The sequence below is a fragment of the Argopecten irradians genome, chromosome 8, assembly GCF_041381155.1.
Source record: "Argopecten irradians isolate NY chromosome 8, Ai_NY, whole genome shotgun sequence".
NCBI lineage: Eukaryota > Metazoa > Mollusca > Bivalvia > Pectinida > Pectinidae > Argopecten > Argopecten irradians.
The window spans coordinates 21,345,151-21,365,320 of NC_091141.1; the positions used below are offsets into that span (position 1 = coordinate 21,345,151).

The 20,170-nt window shown below is 36.0% G+C and overlaps 1 protein-coding gene across 1 annotated transcript in view; it reads left to right on the top strand.

Moving 5' to 3' along the window:
- Window positions 1-20,170, top strand: part of LOC138329658 (NACHT and WD repeat domain-containing protein 2-like) — a 67,142-nt gene that overhangs the window by 3,186 nt on the left and 43,786 nt on the right. Inside the window, exon 2 of the mRNA XM_069276895.1 lies at window positions 897-1,150. Coding sequence (XP_069132996.1) covers window positions 992-1,150 — 159 coding nt within the window. The 5' untranslated portion in view covers window positions 897-991. The remainder of the gene's footprint in view (window positions 1-896; window positions 1,151-20,170) is intronic.

The window sequence follows — 20,170 nt, forward strand, 5'->3', positions numbered from 1 at the left end:
TTGCTTTTTATGGTGTTGTTTGTGTAAATGTATGAGGTGTTATTATTGGGCCATTAGGAAATAGACCCGATCAGTGGCTACATCTACATGATCTACATAGTTTATTGAAAATGTGTTTCTTGTGATGTATTTACAAAGGTCAACAGTTCAGTATTTTTAAGATCACTTCTGTCTGAATTCAATTAAAGATGCTCCACCGCTGACAAATGGTACCTTTTCACTATCAAAAACAGGAGCAGACGTTTTAGTATTTTTCTTCAGTTACAAAAGCTACTTACTTTACACCATTAGTACCATTTAAAAGTTTTCGCTTCTAATTTTACTTCAGGTTAAAAATATAAAATTAAGATTAATTGCATCCCGAAACACTTCTATGGCACTATGATTGCGCATGCGCCAAAAGCAAAATAAAATATTTTATATTATTTTTTGTGTTAATTAGACATATATGCACGATTAAACACCAATTATTGTTCAAATGATGAATATCATTTATGCTCTGTCGGTGGTGGAGCATCTTTAAGATTTAAAATGCAATGTAAAATTATCAAATTATTAGCTAACAACATATTTCATTTATCTATTTTCTTCTTGGCTGAAAAACGGTGACTGTTGCCCATCGTGTAACTAAACCTCTGCCGTTTGAATGTTGTGCTCATCTGTTAATTGGTAGAAATTAACATTGTAATGAATGATATATAGAGTGTGTTGAGATTGAGATGGCTAATAATGTTTCCCCGGTTATTTTTTTTGAGCTACCTTACTAAAATGTCTCAGCTAGGCTAGATTATATGCATCATTTTCCCCGAATATTTCTATTGCCCAAATTACAATATTTGTATTTACAATGAGTGAGGAACAAGTCCTCTTTTATGAAACACCGTATTTATTTCCAGGATGATAAAAGCAGGCATCTGTAACTGAGAGGTAAAAAAACGTCATGCTGTCCGACTATATCTACGTCATTGCGCGTGCCTAAACACTAAGCAAGATGACGTCAGCTGTCAAGCCCCGTCTTAAGAGCTCACGTGACGTCCCTTCCCCACGACGTCACAGCCCCGTGAGACCAGCCACGGCGATGTCCTATCTGTCACAGAAAGAAATCACATTTTTAACACATCGGACCCCATTTACGTCATTTAGGAGCTCGGTAAGTACGCATGCGCAAACGTATTACTAGTTATTGTGAACTTAAATGAAAGAGCTAGTGCTAATGATAAGTATAAGTCTACTGTTGGGCAGGGTTGAGTGGCAAAAAACAGAATTTTGCCTTCCTAACAGAAACAAAATAACATTGGCCTACAATTTATGTTGAAGCTCAATATGCTTACATGTAAGTTATATTTTACGCAATAATATGTTTGTCTTTATTAAATCACGCGTAAAGAACTTCAAAGTTGATTAGGCAAAGAAAAACACATTCACTGTAAACCAGAAGAATGGGAAAGTTTATTGAGAAAAGGGATTCAGTTTCGGTCCCCTAATGCAGCATCGTATCATAGACGTAGCTGGTATAGTATTTTCTTACTTCACTACAACGTTGCAGGTACGAGTATTTTAACCAAACGTCCTCTACAAGGTGAAATTAAAACCCTAACTTTGGCATGCACTACAATCTCAGTAACAAAGGTTGGTAAACCATGTTTATAATATAGCGGTTTATTGTGATGCTGTGTTTACACTGGAATATCACGAGTCAGTTTTAGTGTGCAAACAGCTTAAACATAGTGTACGTCCCAATGCAAACAACTTAAATGGGATTTTCGTATTTGTATGGGGAAACATTTGTAATTTTTTATGATTGAAAACACAGTTTGATACCAGGCCCCGAGCTTGCCGACTCAATATTCTGTGGGTTAATTATGTTTGGGTTGTCTAAAAGAAGTCTCGGATTGACACATAACTTCAAACAACCTGAAGTAATGGAGGTTTTAATAGGCTGATCGACTGTCATGTTTTGTTTATATAAGAAAGAATAAGTCAGTCAGTGCTCTATAACATGAGTAAAAGTCTACATTTGTACAGTGTTCCCTACATCATGGCCCTGATTTCTCGAAACAATAAAGTCGCCTTCCTTTGTAACCCCAGTCATTTTCTATTGAAGTGATAAGTTCACTTCTTACTCAAGTTTGTTTCGAAAAATTGAGATTCAAACGTACCATGCCTTCTATCTGACAATGTATTTGATTTACGATGTCTAATGGAAGCGTCAGGTGTAAAAACTAAAAGATAAAACCGCGTCAAACAAAAATACAAAACGACGACAATTCACCCCAACCAAATCATATGGAACGTTTAACAGAGATGAAACCGTCAATAAATTGAATATTTCTAAACAGGTTCTTTAGTTGGTTTGGCCTAACGTTTTGTTTTGTGTTTTTATTGGTGGATCCAGGGAACTATCATTGGGGTTTTCAAATTCCGGGGTCAATATCCATCAGTGGAAAAATTGAATAACACGATAAAAATACATGGTTTGAGAAGAATATAAAACGAATAGTAGATAGGTACCACCAAGACAAAGGGTGAACTTAATGTTCATCTATCTGTTGAAAATGATTTTCACATTTCTCGAATTTAATCACTGTTAATGATTTCTATGTTTTCTAGAAGGTAAGCTTATTATGTAGTGTAGAACCTGACTAAAATCTCTGTAATATCGATAATATTTAACTCCCTTATTAATACCGTACCTATGGGTAAATATTCAATTCATTTTCACCTCATTCAAACTTTACACTATCTGTACACACATAATACACCGTTAATGTTGATGGACAGCCGGTCATTGTATGTAAATAAGACTACCATCTATTACTGTACATTATGTATAGATGTATAGATCTATGTAGATATGACATTGAAATAGCCGAGAGTAATAACCGTTATATTGTCCTCTATAATCGCACAGTCATTGTTCTGATGACTGTTCAAACTTGGTAAAACTTTATCACGGAAAACAGTGATTGTGTCTACACCTCTGTTACTACACCTGAACTGGAGTGAATTTGAGGCACGAGAAACTGTGTATCTCATATAGATCAGTAGTGTTGATATTGATTTCATTGAGATTACGATAGGTCGTTTGACCCTGTTAGCCATGGGCTACTGATGTTAAAACAGTACAGACTTTGTTTTCTCTCCAATGTACAATCACAAAACATTTCTCGAATTTAATACATTTTTATTTGAGGAATTACAAAAATTCATATTTTGTATTGTAATATTACTTTGTTTTATGGTTTGTAATTGACCTTTTACGCCAAAGTTTTTATTCACGGTGGGGTTAATTACTGTCCTGAACAAGGTTTATGGGATATGATACACTGACAAAGTGTTAATTATGAGGAAATTAACATGAAATAGCGTTGTAAATTTCAAACAACAAACCATGATAACGGTACAATGATATGTCATGTCTTTGTTGATTGTAATGGTTGTATTGTTCTTCGACCTATGTTATAACGTTTATAATATGGACACTGTATTGTAGAAGCTTTCATGTTCCATGAAAGTCAATTACTACAATGTCTGTAGACAGAGTCAAATGTCTCTGTAAGATAAGATCTATATTACTCCTGTATAACGAGTATTCCAGTGTACGTGGCGACCGGAGACTAATTTCCATATGTAAACTGTCTAAATATTGACGGTTATATTAGGACGTCCTAACAAGGACCACTTACCGTCCGGTAAGTACAGGCCTATCCTCTCTACATGTTTAGTGTTCAGATTGAAATATTCGCTATGGCCAAATTATTCTTTTCATTACCGACAACATTAAACAATAATTTATTTTCATACTTGATCCATTAAAGTCGATTGGTTTTAAATGTTCGTGTCAACAGTGGTGACATATGTAAAATATTTGAATACAGTGTGCTGGGAATATATCCGTCAGACCGAAAGTTGTGTGTTACCTTCTGAAGTTACCGTCTTTAGTCATTAAAATTTTAGCTGTAAGGGTAAGCATAGATATGAATGATGCAGCTCTGTACACGACCTTCCATTTGTCTCATGAAGCGATATTGCAGTTCGACAGCGGAGTTGGGCAGTATGTAAAACAGATATACATGTAGAACGCTGCTTGACCATCCACATCTCGAACTGAAATGATTGGTAGCGAGTGCATAAAGGTTGACCGTGAATAAAACGTTTGTATTACGTCTTCTTCCCAAATAATTTGCGAAGAATCAGCTTATCCAAATGCAAACCTTACCCGTAAACCAAAAGAACAATATAAATGTTGCTATAAAATCAACCGGTTTTTTTCCATTCATTGCCAATCAAACTATGTAAAATGGTTTGGTTTAATTTGTACTATAATTGTCAGGATCATGAAATGGGAAGCCAGATTTAGGAGACGGAGGAAATGGGGAGTACATCAGAAAAAACCCCCATTGTGAAATAAAATCCCAATCAGTGTATATATTTCCAGCGCGGACAATACGTGGCAACTGCCTCAATTGTGATTAAAACTTTCTAAAATCAAGTAGAAACATGAACCGTGCGGCGCTGCCAAAGAAAGCGTGCAACAAAATGTCAGATAGAAGTGACAGTCTTGCCACGTGCATGCATGTTTAGTTAAAAAACAACAACAACAAATCGAAGTGCGAGGGACTGTTTATACATATCATATCATACGCTCGCTAAACTTTGTACACCAAATATGCACGTAGTTAGTCTGCGGCTGTTTGTGCGCTGGCATATGTGTTGAAATTAAACTCACCATGTGCACGTGCAATGCCGTTACACGAGTCCCAACAGATCCCGGCAAGTTCCGCTTGAGATGTGGCTTCTGTTTTCTTCTATTGCTACATGCCATCTCTGAATTTAATTCCCTATAGATATCCTAGGGTGCTACCTAATCCATTATAATTTCCTTCACTTTGTTGCCGATTCAGATATATTTTTTTCATCGCACACACACTTTCGTTCAGCCATTTTGTTTACTTTTAGTGTGTGACAATGCGATGCGCCAAACTTCGACAACACAATCCATCGCAGCTTCATTTGCATATTATTTTGTCTGACGGACACCGTAATAAATCAAGGATTTCCTTCAATTTTGTATTCAAGACACATTTGTTCAATCTCAAACACATAAAGAAATTAAATTGAGATATTTTAATATGTATTTTTCATCTTTTCTTCCGCTTATCGCATTTCACAAAAAATATTTATTTGGTTGGGCGAAACCTACCTTTAAGTATCTCTCCTTCCATGTTTGACAAAGGAACCAGCCATCTTCAGACCTAACACAGACCGTGTACAGTAGCTACCATACAGTATGCCTGTCGGTATTTCAGTTCTAACATGCTAGGAAATGGCGGTACATCACCGAATCTACAATCATGGTGAGCTAAAGATATAGAAAACGACATGGTGAGCTAAAGATATAGAAAACGACATCATTGTTGGTCCCTGTCCATTGACACACAAGATGTTTCCTACTTCTTTGTGGGTGATGATGGGATTTTGTGATATTTGGCAAATTGCTGCGGACGACAAAGAACGGTTGCAACTTGTGCACTCAATTCGTTCGCAATTAATATGCCCTCTACACAATGGGCCAGGCCTGTACACTCGTATTGTAAACATTCATCTTGTTTCTTACGGGGCTTTAACTAAACGGCACTTGCTTAAAATCACGCAAAATTGAAAAGCATTTGTTAATTCAAATACTCTAGCGATTTAAACTGTTCAAACTATAAGTAATTTCCTGACAAGAAAATCACGTGAAATGATGGTGAACAATTCATGGGAAGAGTCCCCCCATCCCTTGGTAATGGATAAATATAGACATTGTATGTGTCCCCTCTGTGGTCAGATGTCATAAACAAACACAAAACTGTGATGTTTTCTACTTACAACATATTGTTGTTATAACACCTATAGGGAATAGTACACGTAACTTCTAAACACGCGTCATCTCCTCTGTTCTATAAAATTTAACCAGTTTTAATGAACTTAAGACATTCTTCCAATCTATTATCTGTCAGATTGTTTAGAGTATAGTTAAGAAACTATACGGTGTTTATAATGAAAAAATCGCCAGGTTATAATTCCAATATTTTTTTTTTCTTCTCGTGATGCCAAATGAGTTTGTTTAAACCTATAACTCTACCCCTGTCTCAATCGAACGAGCTCATGTCACACTTGTCAGATCCGGGTATAATACAGTAACATTTACCCTTCTGTTGATTTACAGGGGATAATTAAATGTCTGCTGAATAAATCCCTTGATACAAACCTTGATAAAGAACTGAACTGTCAACCCCTGACGTCACATTCCCGCCCATGAAAAAAAAAAGTTAAATATCGCAGTGGGTCTGCAACACCCCGACAATTTATAAAAAAATAATAGATGAAAAGAAAAATTGCTGTCGGCTTGTTAATAAGAAAAGAGTTTTTATATAACTGTAGGCGTGTTCGAATTAAATTTAAATTAAATATCTTCTTACGGTCGACGTTTTGAATCCATTTGGGATTTTATTGGTAAACTCATTCAGATGTGTTTTTTGCAATATTTCTGTATGATTACCAGTGATCGACCTCTGATGTGTATTTAAAGGCCCACTACCTTTCCGGAACAGCTTTTAATTTTTAAAATGTAAATGTAAAAAAAGGAGTGATACTTTTGTAGGTTTGCAAAAGTTATCAATTTACCGCTAATCCTACATGTATCATCACCCTCTGAACAATGCAATTAATCAAATCAATTGTTAATTCTTATAACGCGGGTCGTCTTATGCCGTCGTCGTAATGTACCGCGCGTTAGTTGACTACCACTGCGTCAGACGAAAAAACAGCGAAGTTAACATAGATTACGTTATAACATAGATATAACATAGATTCTTATGTTATTTAAGGAATGATTTTTATTTTTTGTTGTTTACTGGTGTGTAAACTGCATTTTTTGTACAGATATTTTAAATACGCGCGTCATGTTGAAATATCTGTACAAAAATGCTGTTTACACACCAGTAAACAACAAAAAATTAAAAACATTCCTTATATTTACATTTCGACCGACCATTTCATTTAAATCTAGTGTTCCTGTGAAATAAACCTTCGTTTTTTTCAACGCTATACGATTGATAGAACAGCTACGTAATTGATGGAATCGCGAAACAGCTGGCTCCAATTTGGCGGGAAAATATGTCAAGTTCCGGGAGTAAATAAAATATAGTTCCAAAATAACTTTATCTTTTTTAATCCATTTATTCCATATGTTTTCATTTTTTTTTTATTTTTAATATTAACACAATGCTTTCCATTGCATTCAAACTGATGTTGATATCGAACCTTTGTCATGGCATTTATTTTGGCCTAACCGGATGCGCATTCACATAAGGGCGGAAGTCAGTGTTTCGGTCTGTGTTCTTGTGCAGCAGCCCCTCTGCGTTTACGCAAGTGTAAACGATTGCCCGGTTAGTAAGGTTATATAGGAAAGTGAAAACGGAAATGTAAATATTATTGATTTAAGAATTACTATTTAATTGAGTTTCGGATAGGTAATGAGCTATGTGTCATCCACTATTGTTAATGTAGGTTAGTACGGAAGATATTTATATCAAAACAGCATACCTAGAAATGACAAATATAATTATTATGTATAAATAAATCTTCAGAATGCCGTGATTGTTTGATGTAAGGTACGGGAGATTTATCTTTGAAATTTTAAATTGCGTTAACTTAAAGAATAATGATGAAATTGTGATTCTCGGTAGGCCCTCACAAGGATCTAAGAATGAGGTAGACTTTATATATATTGGACATAACCCTTGTGTCCATAGACCATTTTTATATGTTTTTGCTGTCCAGATAAAAATTCGGTATAAATCATACTCTACATGCTGTGTTACAGAAGGATGGACGTAGAAAAATCCACCCAATCAACTGCTGAAAGGACTTAAAAATAATATCTTAATGGCTTTAATAAATCATTGCGTACATTTTGATTGTGTGTCTTACGCCAAACAAACAATAAGATAATTATTATAAAACTCAATTATGGACGTGTTAGACTCAAGTTTGTTGAAACTGGAGTGCTATCAATGATGACATTTTGTGGAGATGTGAGGACCAGTGTCTTTGGAAGGGAAGTTATCTATATTTAAGATGGTAGTTACCTATTACTGTACACCGGAATTAGCTACTCGCCACACAAGGGTAGCTAACTCCCGTTTGAGTGCAGTTTCCTTGATGGTGTATACATGTATCAAGCTGAGTAATGATATTATTGTACCTTGCCTGTTAGTTCTAAAGTGTCGTAAGAGGTTTCGCGAAGGTAAATAGACACTTCACGCCATGTAATTTCAAGAGATTAATCTAACGAGTCATATATTATAAAATGAATGCCGATAAGCTGACCGAATTGAATTATCCGTCAAACTAAATTAAAAAACAATTAGTATAAAAAGGAAATGAATTAGGTACGCCTGACGACCTTATCGGGTAATATTGAAGATATGTTAACTCAAGCAGACTAATCGTAATTACGATTTAAATTACCTAATGGGATAATAACGTCTTTTACGTAAGGCTTATCAAATCTGAAAAGAAGTAGTAATTCTAAATCATTTGATGAAGTATATAACAAACAACTTGAGTATATTTCTTCCTCATTCTCCCAGTAGATATGGGCGTTAAACGTTTTGTGGGTAATTGATTACATGATGTTAAAGATATTTATAATTACATGATGTTAAAGATATTTATAATTATAGCTGTGCAGTCACATTCCTTCCTTTGTATACTTTTATTTACACATAGTAAAATTCCCTCCTCTGAGATCAGTGAATCGTGTTTTACTGAAAAATCATAAACTTGTGACTGGATGTTCTACTACATATATGTTGTATTTAAAAAATTCCTGTGAGGTCATCCATTGTGTAAACAGAGGTATAGTTTTACTATCCAATGATGGTCAGTTGGACAGTTTACTATCCAACAGAATTACCGTTTGATAGTCAAATATCCAGCAGTTCCAATCTAGTCATGAATATGTATGATTTTTAAGCATTAAGAACAATAAAAGACTATGAAGAAAGATAATTTACTGTGATAGACATGTATGTAAAATATGTAATACTTGTACATGTACGTATTGATATTGAAAAAAACACTTTGCAAAATTAAAAAAAAAAAAAAAAATGATAATAATTCGTCCCGTACATGTGTTCTAAATGATTCTTCAAGCTCATTGAACACAAATCCAAAATATTTTTGTTTAGAGATCGAATCAATGATTTCAATATAAAGTCACGTTCGATTTCTATTTACAATAATCTAGGTTTAAGAATCCTTACATAATTTCATTTGTGCCTTGGTCCTGCAGGTAGAATTGTACCTGCTGCTCCCATTGCATGATCGTAAAAGGCGACTAAATTTAGGATCTTATCTTTTCTTTTTTCCTATCTGACTTTATCTTTCCTAATGCCTTCCTTGGCACCGCCTCACTTTTGGCCTTGAGTTGAGCGTTCGCCCTTGTGAGAAAGACTCTGGGTTCTGTCCCCTGGCCGAGACACACCAAAGTCTATAAAAGTGGTAGTGTCTGCTTCTGCTTAGCACTCAGCATATAGGGAGAGGGACGACTGGTTCGCCCGTTGTCAGTATAATGTGACCGGATGGAGTGTGTTGCTTGGTGTCTTCGGCGACATGCTTCAGTGGTATAGCACTAGAAAAAAGGCAACAGTTCCACTATACAAGAAGACACAACACGACCATACCGCAGTCTCACAAATACGCACCTCGTGAGCACTTCACGCGCGCTACACACTGCATACATGAAGGGGAGGTCGTCCTTACATGACCCTGGCTGTTAATAGGACGTTTAAATAATCAATCAAACAAACAAACAAATCCTTTGTGTCTGCATGACACCTCACCTCTCCATAAGTGGCCCTCGATAGGTGTGTTTTCTCTGGCCTACTCTACACCAACTCGTAGTTTATCGTATACATAGTACATGAACTTGGTTTCGAATACTTCCTACTAGGTTATATACTTTTAAAAAACATTCACATCGATATGTGACTGACCTTTACGTTGACGACCCTGTCTGAACTATTGTCCACTGGAAATGTAAACCAACAACAGCTCCTGCCACGTGACAGCCTACAGTGGGCCTGATACTGCGCGTGGTTTCTGAGGGTGCCCACACATCTCAGTAGGTTTTGCATCTGACTGTCTTTAGATCAATGTATGTATAGTGCATAGTTCAGTGTCGGAACCGATATCTTTATTGTCGATTCGAACCCGGGACCGTCGAACACTAGCCGGATTCTCTCCCGATTGGGCTGTACCTGGCCGATGATCGACCCAGTCCAGTCCCACTACATCAATAATTCTGGAATCATGCTTTTTATTTTTGATCTTCATACTTAACATTAATTGTATGATAATGTTATCATATAACAGTATGTACACTAAAGTTGTTTGTGTAACTATGGATACATGGTCCAGCAACAGCTATTATACTTAATTAATAATCAATATAGAGTTTTCTAAGGACCTTAAGACTCCCGCATTGATAAAACACAAGTTCTCATCCTTGATTCTATATGTTGAAGCCTTTTCTTCTGACCGGATAATGTATTCTAGATTCCCACGCCCTCTTGCACGTGAGATCACGGGTCCATACATCTGTATATCTATACATATGATAGGATCGAGCTAACATATCATGCAGTGTTAACTGTTTGAGAAAGGGGGGTCTCAATTTATAGTATTCCCACGCGTCATAATTATTTGTTTGTGCTGTATACTCCACACTTCTATAACTTACACAGCTGTCTTCAATGCTGCCATTCTTTCTAAAATACTTTTTGTAATTAATACGTGTTTTGTTGTATTGCGACACGATTTGTGAGGACTAAATCTGTTATAATTGATATTTGATTGTTATACAGAACAACTGCCTGTCACTCTATACACCTCATTGTCTGTTCGATAGAAAGTTTACCCAGTCTGTGTAAAACTCTTAACATTTTGTTCAGTACGTTTCTACCCAACTGTTATTTAATTATGATCTATATCCCAATGGTGTCCGTGAGTGCGTGTAATGTAATTATACATACGATAATTTACTCGTTAACTCTGTATGCTGTACTTATCAGGTATACAACTGACCTACATCACTATACCACAATCACCCTTTGTATGTTTTATTTTACTATAAACGTTTGATACCCTTGTGTTTAACGCAAAGATCAACAATGAACTGAAATATTAAAAAAAAAGATGGTGAAATATACGGAAACGTCACCTTCGTTTATAAAAAGAGATGTTTTGATGTAGCATAAGTTGTTCATTGGAACGTCACTATGAAGATCAAAAGAGACGTTGGTCATCAAAAGAGATGTCCTCATATGGTGTAAGTTATCCATAGAGACATCACCAAGGTTATTAAAAGATATGTTCTCATACGACATAAGTTGTCCATGGAGATGTCACCATGGTTATCAAAAGAAATGTTGACATAAGAAATTATAGTTATCCATGGAGACGTTACCATGATTATCAAAATATATGTTCTTATACGACATAAGCTGTCCATGGAGTCGTCAACATGGTTATCAAAAGTGATGTTTTTATACGACATTAGTTGTCCATTGAGACGTCAACATGGTTATCAAAAGAGATGTCCGCATACGTCATTATTTGTCCATGTATATGTCACCATGGTTATCAAAAGAGATGTCATCATACGACATTATTTTTCCATGGAGACGTCACCTTGGTTATCAAAAGAGATGTCCTCATATGGCATTTGTTGTCCATGGAGACATCACCATGGTTATCAAAAGAGATGTCATCATACGACATTATTTTTCCATGGAGACGTCACCATGATTATTAAAAGAGATATCCTCATATGACATTATTTGTCCATGGAGACGTCACCTTGGTTATTAAAAAAGATGTCTTCATATGGCATTTGTTGTCCATGGAAACGTTACCATGGTTATCAAAAGAGATGTCCTCATACGACATTATTTGTCCATGAGACGTCACCATGGTTATCAAAAGAGATGTCATCATACGAATTATTTGTTCATTGAGAGTCAACATGTTTTATCAAAAAGATGTCCTCATACGACATTATTTTTGTCATGTTATTTGTTCATTGAGACGTCCACTCTTGGTTATCAAAAGAGATGTCCTCATATGACATTAGTTGTCCATGGAGACGTTACCATGGTTATCAAAAGAGATGTCCTCATACGACATTATTTGTCCATGGAGAGACGTCACCTTGGTTATCAAAAGAGATGTCCTCATACGACATTATTTGTCCATGGAGACGTCACCTTGGTTATCAAAAGAGATGTCATCATATGGCATAAGTTGTCCATGGAGACATCACCATGGTTATCAAAAGAGATGTCCTCATACGACATTATTTGTCCATGGAGACGTCACCTTGGTTATCAAAAGAGATGTCCTCATATGGCATTTGTTGTCCATGGAGACATCACCATGGTTATCAAAAGAGATGTCCTCATAAGACATCATTTGTCCATGGAGACGTTACCATAATTTCAAAAGAGATGTCCTCATATGACATTAGTTATCAACGCTAACGTCACCATGGTTATCAAAAGAAATGTTCTCATACGACATTAGTTGTCCATGGAGACGTCACCATGGTTGTCAAAAGAAATGTCCTCATAAGACAATAGTTGTCCATGAAGACGTCAACATGATAATCAAAAGAGATGTCCTCATACGACATTAGTTGTCCACATCATATTATCTTGTCTGCTCTTACAATGTCATTGGTCATTTTTGACCTTTTTTAAGTATGTTTATGACGTGATACGATTTATATCTATACATTCTCGACACTCCGGGGTTATTATTATTGTCGACAGTGATATTAACCCCTGGAATATCGACGATGCTTAACATTTTTCTTTTCATTATTATGTTATTGGATCAACTACATAGGTTATCTCAATACATACTATAAGGTGTAAGATTGGTGTATTCTGCTGTGATCTTGATACAAATTTTCATTTATGTTATATTGAAAAAATTAGATACTCTAAAGCTAAGATGTGCTATCAAATAGTCTTGAAACTAGACCATACTCAACTGTCACTTTCACCTAATGACCCACGTGTTGGTAAAGACACTTATAACATTACAAAGATAGACATCTACTTATATATATATATATGACGTGCATCTTTTGTAAATAGATGTGTTGGCATTTTTACAACATAATACATTCCAGTCAAGTACACTTATAGTTATTGAACTGTGAAACCTACTGAATGTTCGTGTTTAAAAGTTTTCTGTAATGTCATTTTTAATTACTCATAAATAATATGAAATATATACTTAATGCGGACCCAAAAATATGTTTATATACTAGTATATAAGCTATCATAATTTCAGCCTTTTCATTTCTACTCCAGTGTAGATTGTATAATTGTATGTCTTTAAATACCAGAGGGAAAATTGGAAAAGTTATTCTATTCTTGAGTTATAGGGATTGTGTCCCTTGCATCACATGTCGACCTACAACAAAAATGACATCTTATTGATTTTTGTTTAAATCAATTTCCTTTTTTATTTTTAGCTCACCTGGTCCGAAGCACCAAGGTGAGCTTATGCCATACCGTGGCGTCTGTCGTCCGTCGTCCGTCCGTGCGTCAACCATCGACTTAGATTCATTTCTCCATTGCCGCTGTTCGAACAAAATTTGACTGATAGCATCCGTATGGGTTACTAACTGAAAATTGTACAAATGATGGTGCTGACCCCCAGGGGCCTGAGGGGCGGGGCCAAAAGGGGTCAATTTGGCTATTTCCATATAAATGACTTCTTCTCTGAAGCTAAACATGGGGTAGCACCCATAATGCAGTGGTAGAATCCTTATAGGGTGGGAATTCAAAATTGTACAACTGATGGGGCTGACCCCTGAATGGCTGGGCAAAAAGGGGTCAATTTGGCTATTTCCATATAAACGACTTCTTCTCTGCAACTAAGCATGGGATAGCAACCATAATGCAATGGTAGCATCCTTATAGGGTGGGGATTCAAAATTGTACAAATGATTTGGCTGACCCCCCAGGGGCCTGAGGGGCAGGATCAAAAGGGGTCAATTTGGCTGTTTCCATATAAACGACTTCTTCTCTGAAACTCAGCTTGGGAGATCACTCATAATTCAATGGTAACATTCTTTTAGGGTGGGGATTCTAAATTGTACAAATGATGGGGTTGACCCCTCGGGGACCTGAGGGGCGGGGTCAAGAAGGTTATTTAGGCTACTATTTTCATATAAATTACTTCCTCTCTGAAACTATGTATTGATAGCATATTCGTATGGTATCTATAGCATCATTATATGGTTGGGATTCAAAATTAAACAAATCGTGGGGTCAATTTGTCTTTGTGATTTTTGAATCACTAATTACTAAATTACAGAATTACTAAAAAAACCGAAAAAAACAAGTGAGCGATACAGGCCCTCAGGGCCTCTTGTTTTGTATTGATTTAAGATGCTAATGTACATATTTGTCATTCTGTGGAAATGATAAAAGAATGAGAACAATTTGTTTCATGGCCAGTAACACTAGCCATTTGACTTGTACGTAGTAATCTCATTCATGTGTAGAGGTTGTTGCCCCTTAGTTAACCATCTACTTCAATATTTCCCTTTCATTCAGTATCGAGTAAATCGCATTTTGGTCAGTTTCGTAAACCCAACGGTTATTGAGCCTGTTATGAAAAGGAAATATATCTAGTATACAGTGTTGTTGTGCAGTAAACATTAGAAAAAACCTGATAATGTCATACACCATATCAAGTTAATGATTTATACCATATAGGGGTCAAAGAAGTAATATCAACAGGATTTTCCAGATGACACGGGATTCCATCAAACGAAAGACTGTAGGATATGAATTGCTTCAAATGATAAATATGGAACAAAGAAATAATTTTTAAAAAATGTCAAATTTTCGAGGCGATCTGGCACTTTTTCAAGACACACAAAACGAACAAGATTGCATAATATGATACGAACAGTAATATTTAGCAGAACAGTTGAGCTCATTTAACCCTTCGGCAAGTGGCAGTCGAAGGCCGCAAATACCAAAATGTAGCCATGATGTTCGGCAGAACGCTACCTAATTTGCTCAGTTCGGCAGAACGCTAATTTATACATGTACTATAAACATTTTAAGTTATTGTGGTGATTAGACAGGAAATGGAATGTGTATTACTAATGTTTTCAATAATATAATTCAGTCTGGGTTTTTCCCGAGTCATGGTCAAAGGGTTGTGTTGTACCAATTTACAAACACAGGTGATATCAATGACCCAAATAATTACAGGGGGTTGACATTAGTTAGTTGTATGGGTAAATTATTCACATTGATATTTAACAAAAGGCTGATGAAATGGGATTAGAAGTATAATGTAATAACAGATGCCCAATTTAGCTTTAAACCTGGATGACCACAATTGGTGCAATTTTCGTTTTACAAACATTGATAAACAAAACTTTGAAAAGTAAAAAAAAAAGATTATATTGCTGCTTTTTAAATTATAGAAAGCATTTGATGTGATTGACAGAAGTATTTTATGGACTAAACTTATAAATCAGGGAATCGATGGAAACAATGCCAAAATTATTCAATCACTTTATCAAAATGTGAAATCTTGTAAAGATAGAATGGATTTTTGTCTGGATATTATAGAAACACGATCGGTCTATTCGAAGGCGAAATATTGTCATCGATTTTATACAGTTTATATGTCAATTCTTGTGAAATGTGTTTTATAGGAGAGAAATGTCCATCAGAAGGTTTTGATTAACTTTTTTTTAATTATGTATGCAGGTGATACAGTTCTGCTTGCTGAGACGGCTAAATCTCTGCAAGAAATAATTGATATGTTATATAGACAATAATAACGATTGTAAGTTGACTCTTCAATGTTGATAAGACAAAAATAATGATTTTTAGAAACTGGGGTAGACTGAGGGAAAATGAACATTGGACTTCTAATAGTGTTAACATTGATGAAGTCGACGAACTCAATTATCTTATTTAGTTATTTAATTACAATGAAAAATGTAAGAAAACTCAAAGTCATATGCAAATCGAGGTAGAAAAGCTTAATTTTCCTTATGAAGTAAGTTGATTAATCATGCTCTTAATATTTCGACTCATTGCCCTAGTTTTGATACATATATTAATATTATACTGGGATATGCAAGTGAAATGGGGACATCATAAAGCTCCTAATGTAGAAAAGGTGCACTCTAACTTTTGCGAAACTGTACTTGGAGTAAATAAAACAACAGGTAATGATTTCGTCTATACCTTTGTATATGTTAACCAGAAAAAATAAGAATTTTGAAGTATTGGATAAAACATTGTTAAATGTTAACAACGTTAAAGAATTACAAAATAGTGGTAAATTTATTCATTTTGCTTTTAAGAAAAGGTCAGAAAAATTAAAAAGTTGAGACATTTGGCTGGAAATTTAATGTTTATGGTATGAATCACTCTCCATCTCTTTTATTATATCAATTGTATATTTGACATGATGTAATTTGTGCTTATGGACCGTAAGGTCAACGGAATAAAATGAATTGAAATTGAAATTGAAAAAATTGATTCAATAATAAAATAAATATTTGTGTATGATCCCTGTGAGAATTTATAGATGCCCAAAGTGATTAATTCCCGCCTATCAGTGGTTCATACACTGTATGAGGAGTAAACGTCATTGTACTTTAAAGGTCAGTAGTGGGGTTTAAACATCTCACGGTGCGAAGTCCTCTAGATCCGACCCTCCGTCCCTACTTATAGACCATACCTCGTATTAATGATACCTGTTATAACTTCCGATATCCCCGTCAACTTCCTCGCGATACTTCTCTCCCGTCGTAAAAGTGTAAATTCCGGGCTTTTGTTTTTATTGTAGGAAGTCGCAGTAATGCCGATCAATAGGTCTAATGATCACTATGTGGCCAGACTTAGATGCTACACGATAAGTGTGTTTCCTAAGTTATTTTATTTGGTCGGTTGAAAAAGTTGTCTGTAACATTGATTATGCTACCTGGACAAACTCCATTATCTCATGTATAACAACTATAACGCAGTGTTATATTTTAATGATCCAGAAAATCCGAAAACTGTTATTCAAAGAGCTACATGAACATGAATACGTCCACCGGCTCGTAATTATCATATAATCAACTAAGAATCTGCATTTCTTTAATATCGATGAGCCCCCTCATCTCGATTTAGGATTATTTTTTGTAGCACATTCAGTAGTTTTTTTTGTTCTATGCAACACTTAAGCGCATGTCAATCTTTTGAAGAACTTAATGTTTGCATACTTTTCAATGTTTTTCTTCTTACTATTTTTTACAATTCATTTTTGGTGCATTTCGTAATAGCATAGAAAACAGCCCTCCGGAAGTGTGTTGCCTTTGTCAGGTGTAGACACGATGGTGGGTATATCTTTCGTGTTTTCGGAGGTAGGTGTATGATTTACAGATCGAGGACAGAATAGTTTATCAGCTTATAAACACTGATAGCACACTTGACATGAACAAGAAAATGGCTGACGATATATCTGTAAGCTTAACCCGCGAATCACCATGTTTAAATAGAGATCGCTGTAATGAAAACACGGCGTCTGAGTTGAGTGTGTACACTTTATGTTACCACAGTAAAGTTAGGTAGGTCCTTCATATTTTACAGCCTAGCTGTATATCACAGGTGTATATAGTAGGAGCCTATCGTTTTATTGTTAGACCATTCAGACTTACATGATAATGCTAAATCCTGATCTGATCTTCCTTGATTCCTCAGTGTAGTTCTAGAAATATCACTTTAACATCAATAAACTCTTTCTTACCTGATTATGACTTACTTTTATGTGCCGTACCTTTCGTACTGAGAAATCAAGAAAAACTGTCCATGTATTTATTATTCACCACCAAATGTGACCAATGTTTTGAGAAGTTTACTAAATGCAAAATTATTTTTTGATGGACTGCCAAAAGTCATAGCAACATTTACGTCTACAATGCAGTGAGATGAGTACATGTGATCAGAATAAGACCAAATGTACTTTACATTTTTTCCATATCATATATATACTTATTAGTAAATGTAAAGTGACTTCTGCATATATTTTTTCCATCTGAATGCCACAATATACACAATAAACTGACATTCTGTGTTGTACATGTACATCTAATTGATATTTCTAAGGCAACATACATGTTATTCCGTGACTTTGAATGATTTTCACAACTCAATGCACCAAACATTATAGTTTTCAATACAACACGGAGAAAAAAGGCATAAAAATATTTTGTTCAGTTATAGTAATATATCGCTTTAAACTATATTTCAAGTGTTTTTGACTGCTGTCATGAAAACTATATTCTACAAATCTTTGGCCTATTACCAGATGGGTATCATTAGAACTGAAACGTATACTGAATACTGAATACAATGTAGATTTCTTATTTTGTTCTGATAATAATGCTCTTGTTTTTAAACAGCCATTCTTTAAATAGAGAGACAGGTAACAAATGATTTGTTCCGTTGCCCTTGATAGCAGGGGAGCTGTTGGCTCCGTCTGCGCACAGCAGTTCTCGATAACTTCCCTGCTACGTGGGGCCAATCGGGTTACTTTAGTTATAGTCCCCGAGTCCCTGATGGGGTTACTGTCCCCGAGTTACAATGTACAAATGAAACAGTTGTATACTGCTGTCTTGATGGGGTTACTGTCCCCGAGGTACAATGTACCAATGAAACAGTTGTATACTGCTGTCTTGAGGGGGTTAGTGTCCCCGAGGTACAATGTACCAATGGAACAGTAGTATATTGCTGTCTTGATGGGGTTCTGTCCCCGAGGTACAATGTACCAATGAAACAGTTGTATACTGCTGTCTTGAGGGGGTTAGTGTCCCCGAGGTACAATGTACCAATGAAACAGTTGTATACTGCTGTCTTGATGGGGTTACTGTCCCCGAGTTACAATGTACCAATGAAACAGTTGTATACTGCTGTCTTGATGGGGTTACTGTCCCCGAGGTACAATGTACCAATGAAACAGTTGTATACTACTGTCTTGATTGAGTTACTGTCCCCGAGGTACAACGTACCAATGAAACAGTTGTATACTGCTGTCTTGATGGGGTTACTGTCCCCGAGGTACAATGTACAAATGAAACAGTTGTATACTACTGTCTTGATGGGGTTACTGTCCCCGAGTTACAATGTACAAATGAAACAGTTGTATACTGCTGTCTTGATGGGGTTACTGTCCCCGAGGTACAATGTACAAATGAAACAGTTGTATACTACTGTCTTGATGGGGTTACTGTCCCCGAGGTACAATGTACCAATGAAACAGTTGTATACTACTGTCTTGATGGGGTTACTGTCCCCGAGGTACAATGTACAAATGAAACAGTTGTATACTGCTGTCTTGATGGGGTTACTGTCCCCGAGGTACAATGTACCAATGAAACAGTTGTATACTGCTGTCTTGATGGGGTTACTGTCCCCGAGGTACAATGTACAAATGAAACAGTTGTATACTGCTGTCTTGATGGGGTTACTGTCCCCGAGGTACAATGTACAAATGAAACAGTTGTATACTGCTGTGTTGATGGGGTTACTGTCCCCGAGGTACAATGTACCAATGAAACAGTTGTATACTGCTGTCTTGATGGGGTTACTGTCCCCGAGGTACAATGTACCAATGAAACAGTTGTATACTGCTGTCTTGATGGGGTTACTGTCCCCGAGGTACAATGTACCAATGAAACAGTTGTATACTGCTGTCTTGATGGTTACTGTGTACAATGGGTGTATACTGTACTGTCCCCGAGGTACAATGTACCAATGAAACAGTTGTATACTGCTGTCTTGATGGGGTTACTGTCCCCGAGGTACAATGTACCAATGAAACAGTTGTATACTGCTGTCTTGATGGGGTTACTGTCCCCGAGGTACAATGTACCAATGAAACAGTTGTATACTGCTGTCTTGATGGGGTTACTGTCCCCGAGGTACAATGTACAATGAAACAGTTGTATACTGCTGTCTTGATGGGGTTACTGTCCCCGAGGTACAATGTACCAATGAAACAGTTGTATACTGCTGTCTTGATG